Consider the following 8,049-nt stretch of genomic DNA (forward strand, 5'->3'; position numbering starts at 1 on the left):
CAGTGTGTCCGAGGCCGGCCTGGTGTCCCCGGTGCAGGGGGGGCCGGGGCCGGGCCCGGGGCCGGGCCGGTGTCCCCGGTGCGGGGTGTCTGGGGCAGGGCCCGTGTCCCCGGTGCAGGGGGGGCCGGGGCCGGGCGGTGTCCCCGGTGCGGGGTGTCCCCGGTGCGGGGTGTCTCCGGTGCGGGGTGTCCCCGGTGCGGGGTGTCCCCGGTTGCAGGGTCCCCGGTGCGGGCTGTCCCCGGTGCGGGCTGTCCCCGGTGCGGGCTGTCCCCGGTGCGGGGTGTCCCCGGTGCGGGGTGTCCCCGGTTGCAGGGTCCCCGGTGCGGGGTGTCCCCGGTGCGGGCTGTCCCCGGTGCGGGGTGTCCCCGGTGCGGGCTGTCCCCGGTGCGGGGTGTCCCCGGTGCGGGCTGTCCCCGGTGCGGGCTGTCCGGGCCGTGCCCTCCGTCCCGGGGCGCGGGCGGCGCGTGCGCAGAGCGGGCGGAAGCGGCGGCGGGCGCGGGCAGGGCCGGTCCGGGGCAGTCGGTGCCGCGTCCACTCCGACCCCCGGTGCCCTCGGCGCGGCCATGGCGGAGCCCCCGCGGCCGCAGCGGAAGCTGTCCCGGGTCGGGGAGAGCCTGTATCGCGTGCTGGGGCTGCAGAAGGGCAGCTCCCCCGAGGAGATCAAGAAGGCCTATCGGTACGGGGGGGGGCCGGGGAGGGGACCGGCCGGGGAGTCGTCCCGCGAGCCTCGGCATGTGGGTCCGTCCTGGGAACGCGGCCGGGGTCCCGCCCGGGTGGTCCCGGTCCCACCCCGGGGGCCTTGGTCTGTCCCGAGGGGCGAGGCTGTGCTTCCATCCCGGGGGTCCTGCTCCCATCCCGGGGTTCTGGGTCTGTCCCGGGGAGCGAGGCCGTGACCCCATGCCGGGGGTCCCCCCGCCGCGCCCCGCAGGAAGCTGGCCCTCAAGTACCACCCGGACAAGAACCCCGATGACCCGGCGGCGGCTGAGCGGTTCAAGGAGATCAACAGCGCCCACGCCACGCTGAGCGACGCGGACAAGCGCCGCCTCTACGACCAGTACGGCTCCCTCGGCCTCTATGTGGCCGAGCAGTTCGGTGACGATGCCGTCCGGCACTACTTCCTCATGTCCAAGTGGTGGTTCAAGGTGAGCCGGCATCATCCAGATCCATGGGTTCAGTGGGCCACCGTCTCTCCCGGCAGGCCAGGGGCTTGAATGGGCTCACAGGACCAGCATGACAGGGCTCAGGTGAGCTCACGGCGCCTCCGTCCCTCCCTCCTGCAGGCGCTGGCGCTGTGCTGCAGTGCCCTCACCTGCTGTTGCTGCTGCTGCTGCTGCTTCTTCTGCTGCGGGACATGCTGCCCGCCCAAGGAGGAAGAGTCCTACAAGTACGTGGACCCCAAGGACCTGGAGGCGCAGATGCGCGCGGAGGACAGTGGTGAGTTGGGCTGGGTCGGGCTGGAGCCCCAGCAGCTGGAACTGCCTGCATTTGATTTGTTGAGGGCTCTGGGGTCTCCCCTTGTCACATCTCACATGGGGGATGGAGCTCTGGCTCAGGGCTTGGGTCGGATTTAGCCACAGCCAGCCAGCCCTCGGTGTTTTCTGTGTGAGCAAGGGCTGGTGACAGTGACAGAGGGAGTCACTGGATGGGCCATGGAGACGCCTTCTCCTTTCCCATTTGACCCTGGGAAAGGGCCCCCCTGAATCGGCCTGTGGCTCGGAGACCCTTCTCCTGTGCTCTCTGGGGTATGGAGCATGGGAAGAGCAGCCATGCTCCAGGCTGGCTCCATTCTCTGGCACTGGCAATGCTGGTGTCGATGGGGCTGACGCTGGGTGAGTGCCACGGGCTTCTGTGGGGTGGGGGCACTGCCACAGGGCTCTGCGCTGGCAGTGTAGGAGCCCTTGCTTTGGGAGTGGGAGCTCTGGGCTGTGGGAGCCCTTGCAGGGGTATGGGGACATCCCAGATTCCTGCTCGCTGGCACCACGGGGTGGGGCTGAGCCACTGATCTACAGCTCTTCATTTTCAGATCCACAAATCCCTGTTGTGGCGCAGCCCCCGCCTGCCAGCACGGAGCCGCTGCCGGCTGCCAGCACCAGTGCTGATGCCTGAGGCTGACCCCTTCCTGCTGGCTCCCCCAGGACTCGAGGCGCGGATCCTCCTTTGGGACTGTCACTTTCCGGGACCCTGGTCCCGCCCTCTGGGCTGGCTTTCCAGCCCCAGCAGGGGTATAATCTCAGGTTAATTTGGCCAGCATCAATGCAGAGGCTCCCGGGCCCCTGCTCAAGCTCCGGGGCGATGCCCCTACGTCCCAGCACTGGTGGTGGTGGTGGCCCAGAGCCCACTCTGCTGCAACTCCCCCAGTGCCTCGCCCGCTGCTGTGCCCCGCTGGGCACTGAGCACAAGCAGAGAGCGCTCCGGGCCCCGCTCCGTAGCTCAGGCGAGGCAGCCAAGCTGTCCAAGACCATTAACACTGTAACCTCTGGGGCTGGGCTGAGCCCACTCCCCCCTCATGGGACCCTCCCGATGGGTGCTGGATGCCAAACGCTGCTGTGGGGTCGGGGTGCTGCTGTCTGTACCCCTTTCCTCTGCCCTCTAGGTCTTGTGGGCACCATTAAAGGCTGACGGGAGGGGAGCACATGTCTGCCTGGGCTAATCTGGGGCTGCTGGAATGCTCCGCAGCAGGATGTGCCTCTGCCTGGTCCTGCTGTGCTGGGGGCTGTGCCCATGGGTCCCATGGGGTGGTGAGCTGAATGGGGTAGGCAGGTCGTGTCCTGAGTGGGGTGAGTGACACTTGTGTCCTGCCACCCACCTGGAACCGCTCTGTGTCCCCTGCTGCTGGCTCCCATAGGCTCTCTTCTCTTCCCTCTCCTTGCTGCTGCAGTCCTGGAGCCCTGCTCCCTACTGCCTGGCCAGGCCCCCTGCTCCTGCCCTGCTCTCTAGGGAGCTGTGGCCCCGTGGAGGTCTAGGGCTGTCAGGGAGGGGGCTGAGGGGGACATAGTGAGCCCCTTGCCCTTTCCTCCCACCCCTGGTCACTGCCTCTATCTGCAGCTGCATGGGCTCTGTCTCACCCCCTAAATATAGCCAGGGTTCCAGGATGAGTGGAGACAGAGGGACCCTGGCACCAGCATTGCCACCCTGATGACACTGGGCTTGAACTGTGGGGTCTGGGACATCCCAACCTCCCCTGGCCCAGCTGCTTGCCGGAGGGGGCACCCCCCACCACCGGCATTACTCCCAATCCCACTCTGCCTGGGCCCTGCTCCCGTCTGGCTCTATGGCCCCGGCACCAGCCAGCCCTGGTCCCCTGGGACCTCGTTCTCCCCAGGTGGGAGGCAGCAGGGGAGCCCTGGGGAGCAGCACTGCTCACCGAGGCACTTGGGGCTGCCTGGGCCGAGGGCTCCGGGCTGGGATGGGGTGGGATGCGCACGGTGGAGGGGGTTGCTGGTGTCTGGGGGTCAGCCAGTCCTCGGAGTTCAGCCAGTCCAGGGCTCAGCCCATCCCAGCCCCTCAGCTGGTCTCGGGGGATCAGCCGGTTCCGGGGTCAGACGGTGCCGGGACCAGCGGGTCCCTGGTGGGCTCAGGCGGTCCCGGGGGGCGGGCAGGGCCGGTGGCCCCCGCCGCGGCGCCGTGACTCAGTGTCACCCGACGCCGCCGACAGCTGCGGCCCTGGCGGGGCGGGGGCGGCTAAAATTAGCGCCGGGGGCCGGGGCCGGGGCCGCGACAGAGTGGGTAACGGGCGGCCGGAGCGGAGCGGAGTGGGGCCGAGGGGCAGAGCCGGGCCGGGCTGGGCCGGGGTCGCGGCCATGAACTTCGCGGTGGGGCTGAAGCCGCTGCTGGCGGAGGCGCGGAGCATGGAGAGCCTGGAGAAGCAGCTCATCTGCCCCATCTGCCTGGAGATGTTCTCCAAGCCCGTGGTCATCCTGCCTTGCCAGCACAACCTCTGCCGCAAGTGCGCCAACGACGTCTTCCAGGTGGGACCGGCCGGTGGGGCGGGGAAGGCACCGGGACCCCCGGCCGGCCCGTGGCGGCACCGGGAACCCCGGGACCCCAGGCCAGGGATGCGGGGGGGGCGAGCGGCACCACGAACACCGGGCCCCCTTGTCGAGGGAGACCTGGCCTGGCGCCGGCCCCGGGACCGGCGGCCGGGACCTCCGGCCGAGCCGAGCTGAGCTGAGCTCGGGGCCGCTCCCGGCCGGCGGAGGGGGGGAGCGGGGGCCGTGTCTGTGTCCCCACCTGTGTCCATGCCCGTGCCCGTCTCCATCTCTGTCTCCACGCCTGTGTCCTTATCTCTGCCCGTGCCTGAGGGGTGCGGGGCGCGCAGCCGGCGGGGTCTCGCTCCCTGGATGGGAGTTGCCGGGAGCCGCCGGGGTCTGCCGGGGTACCGGGGGTGCGCGGTGCCGCCGTCGTGACCCCCCGCGTGCCCTTCCCAGGCTTCCAATCCGCTGTGGCAGTCGCGGGGTTCCAGCGCGGTGCCGTCGGGAGGACGGTTCCGGTGCCCGTCGTGCCGGCACGAGGTGGTGCTGGACCGGCACGGGGTCTACGGGCTGCAGCGGAACCTGCTCGTGGAGAACATTATCGACATCTACAAGCAGGAGTCGGCCCGGTGCGGGGGAGAGGCGGGGCAAGACCCGCGGGGGAAGGGAGCCCAGGGGGGCACTGGGGATCCTCACGGGAGGGCAAGCACAGCGGGGTAAGGGGAGCCCATGGAAGACTGGGCATGCAGAGCTGGGGGCGGGAGCGCAGCTGGAGCCGGAGGGGTCATGGGGTCCGTGTGGTGCTGGGGTGTCTCTGGGACTGGGAGTGACTCTGGGAATAAGGGTGTTACTGGGGCTGGGGCATCCCTGAGGCCAGGGGTATCCCTGAAGGTCAGAAGTATCTCTGGGGCCGGGGTGTCTCTGGAGATGGGGCAGTCCCTGGGAGCTGAGGCATCTCTGGGGTTGGAGGTGTTCCTTGGGGTGGGGATGTCTGACTGACCCCCCTCCCACCCGACCCTCCTCAGACCCCTGCACAACAAGGCTGAGCAGCACCTCATGTGCGAGGAGCACGAGGACGAGCGGATCAACATCTACTGCCTGCGCTGCGAGGTGCCCACCTGCTCCCTCTGCAAGGTGTTCGGAGCCCACAAGGACTGCGAGGTGGCCCCACTGCCGGCCGTCTACCAGCGCCAGAAGGTGAGGGTCCCCGGGAGCCCTCGGGGGGCCGGGGGTACCCCTGCAGCTGCCCTCATGCCTGTTCCCCTCCCAGAGCGAGCTCAGTGACGGCATCGCCATGCTGGTGGCGGGGAATGACCGGATCCAGGCCATCATCACGCAGATGGAGGAGATCTGCCACACCATCGAGGTGGGGGCTGGGAGGTCCAGCCCTGGGGCTGTGCCAGTGGGGAGAACCTGGTGGGGCTAGGGTGGTCTGGTCCCAGGGCTGTGCTGGGGGGACACAGTGCAGCCCCTGACCCTCGTCCCGCAGGAGAACAGTCGGCGGCAGAAGCAGCACGTGGGGCTGCGGTTCGATGCTCTGTACGGGATCCTGGAGGAGAGGAAGAAGGAGCTGCTGCAGAGCATCGCAGCTGAGCAGGAGACCAAGCTGCAGCGTGTCCGTGGGCTCATCCGCCAGTACGGAGACCACCTGGAGGCCTCCTCCAAACTGGTGGAATCTGCCATCCAGGCCATGGAGGAGCCCCAGATGGCCGTGTACCTGCAGGTCCAGCTGGGACACAGGGCGGGAAGGGGGACAGAAGCTTATGGGGGCTGTGGCTGCCCTGGGACTGTGTGGTGGGGCCACAGATCCCTATGGGACCTGGGGCTGCATTGCAGGGCTGTACATGGGGAGGGCTGTGGTTACCCCCAAAGGATCTGGGGATGCCCCTGGGATGTGCTGGGCTGGGGCTGTGGTGGGGATGATGTCTGGGAGATACTGATTCCTCCTTGCTTTCCTTCATAGCACTCCAAGGAACTCCTGAAAAAGTGAGTGGAGGGAGCAGGGCTGGGAGCACAGGATGCGGGGGGGTCACAGCTGTGTCTGTCCCTGCTGGGCTGTGGCTGAGGGCCCCGTGGGTGCTGGACCCCACAGCTCCGAGGGTCTGCCTGCCCTGTAGGATCACGGACATGTCCAAGGCATCGATGAGCAGCCGCCCCGAGCCTGGCTATGAGAACATGGATCACTTCTCCATCAACGTGGACTACGTGGCCGAGATGCTGAGGACCATCGAGTTCCAGACAGGTGCCAGCACCAGGACAAGTGCCCAGACTGCTCGGGGTGCCCAGCCCTCAGACAAGCAGAGCCTCCCACCACTGGACACCCTGTGAGGGGCTCACACACAGAAATGGGGATGTGACACCCCCCTACCCAGCACTGCCCAGGGACCTTTCAGGGTCAACCCTGTCCCAGGCTCTTTCCTGGCTCCCATGCTGGGTTGGTCAAGTCCCTCTAGGGATGTTCTGGGCTGGTGAACACTCCCTTCTGAGGTGTCCTGGGCTGGTCGTGTCCCTCCTGGGGTGTCCTGGGGTGTCCCCATGCTGCAGGGAGGAGGGTCCCAGCTGAACTATCCCCTGCCTGCAGAGCCACTGGGTGAGGATGAGGGTGATGGACCCGGGGAGGGCAGTGAGGCTGCGACGGAGGAGGATCGGCTGGACAGCCTGGAGGCGCCCGAAGCTGCCGAGGGTGAGTGTCTGCCATGCCTGCCTGGTGCTGTGTCCTGCCCAGTGCCATGCCCTGCTGTGCCGTGCCCAGGCCGTGCCTGTAGCTGTGCCGTGGCCTGCATGCAGGTGTGTGGGTCCTACAGCGTGCTGGGGCATCCCTGTCTCCATCTTGTTCCCCCTTTCTCTCTGCAGATGTGGGGCCGAGGCAGAAGCCAGTGAGTTCCCCCCATGGTGAGACCCTGATGGGGACTGAGATGGGCAGAGCCATGGAGTGCTGTGGGGGACAGGAGACACCTCCTTGGGGGGGATGGGGGTGGAGATGGGGATTGGAGGGGTCACACCTCGGGTGTTCCCCAGGCCATCCCTGTCTCCCTGCTTCAGGGGCTGGGGTCCTGCAGTCCCCACTGCGCAGGGCTGAGGCCACTTTTCCACATAGGTCAGCACTGAGGTGACGCCGTGGGACAATGTTGGCAACCCCCAGCTATGGCCATCCCTGTCACCCCCTGGCTATGGTCATCCCTGGCACCCCTGGCTATGGCCATCCTTGGCACTCCCAGTCGAGCTCCATCCCTGCTGCTGGAATTTCTCAAATGGGGGCTACCCCTCTCCAACATTAAACGTGTGTAAGGACATCATCTCTGGTGCGGTGTGTGGGTGGGGTGGACACAGAGGCTGCCCCTGTGGTGGCTCCACACTGGTCCCATGGGGTCCAGCCCAGTGCAGCCCCTGCTCCCCCACCCGGTGGTGCCCCCAGAACCCCACACGATGGGCTGCGACCCCAGAGCCCCAGTGCAACTCGGGAGTTTTACACCTCGGACCCTGCTCTGCCCCCCACCCATCCACAGCCCTGCCTGGAGCCGAGGATCCACAGGCACCCCCCGCCCCTCCAGCCCCGGCTGCGCACCCGCGGCAGCGCCGTCCCCTGGGTGCTCCAAGCAAACACTGCCGGGATGAGCTGGCTGAGTACACACACGGCCACATCAGCGCCGGGTCGGGGCCCACGCCCCCCGAACCCCGGCCGGGCCCCCTGGGAGGGCAGCGGCAGCACCGGCTGCGTCACCCGCCTCGTCCCGCCGCCCTGGCGTCACGGCTGATGCGGCCGATGATGCACATGGGGCCGGTGGTCCTCGGGCTGGGTGGGTCCACTGGGGCTGGACTCCACGGGCGGGTCCCCACTGCCACCCCCTGCCCAGCTGAGGGGGCAGCAAGGGCTGGTCCCTCAGCCCCCCAGCTCCCGGTAGACCAGGAGCACATCTGGGGCCCCCGTGCTGGCCGGGGGCTGAGGAGCAGTGTCCTGGAGGATGGGTGACAGGGTAAGGGACATCTCTGCTCTCCTGCATCCCCGAGCTGTCCCTCACGGCAGAGGCAGTGCAGCTTTGGGGACTGACCCTGGGGCCCAGCCCGGCTGCTCCCCATC

The 8,049-nt window shown here is 68.3% G+C and overlaps 2 protein-coding genes across 2 annotated transcripts; both read left to right on the forward strand.

The window, feature by feature from the left end:
• The first annotated feature begins 476 nt into the window (after positions 1-476).
• On the forward strand, positions 477-2,629 carry DNAJC5G (DnaJ heat shock protein family (Hsp40) member C5 gamma). Its single transcript, XM_032682649.1, has 4 exons — positions 477-676; positions 929-1,142; positions 1,281-1,434; positions 2,024-2,629. Exons 1-4 carry the CDS (start codon positions 564-566, stop codon positions 2,104-2,106), a joined length of 564 nt encoding a protein of 187 aa, XP_032538540.1. The 5' UTR covers positions 477-563; the 3' UTR covers positions 2,107-2,629.
• Positions 2,630-3,785: 1,156 nt separating this feature from the next.
• Positions 3,786-7,267, forward strand: TRIM54 (tripartite motif containing 54). Its single transcript, XM_032682648.1, has 10 exons — positions 3,786-3,968; positions 4,428-4,600; positions 4,997-5,168; positions 5,242-5,337; positions 5,461-5,694; positions 5,935-5,957; positions 6,089-6,213; positions 6,553-6,654; positions 6,825-6,863; positions 7,069-7,267. The coding sequence occupies exons 1-10, from the start codon at positions 3,801-3,803 to the stop codon at positions 7,077-7,079; spliced, it is 1,143 nt and encodes a 380-aa protein (XP_032538539.1). The 5' UTR covers positions 3,786-3,800; the 3' UTR covers positions 7,080-7,267.
• Positions 7,268-8,049: the final 782 nt, after the last annotated feature.

This window comes from Chiroxiphia lanceolata, chromosome 3 (assembly GCF_009829145.1).
Source record: "Chiroxiphia lanceolata isolate bChiLan1 chromosome 3, bChiLan1.pri, whole genome shotgun sequence".
In the NCBI taxonomy this organism is placed as follows: Eukaryota; Metazoa; Chordata; class Aves; order Passeriformes; family Pipridae; genus Chiroxiphia; species Chiroxiphia lanceolata.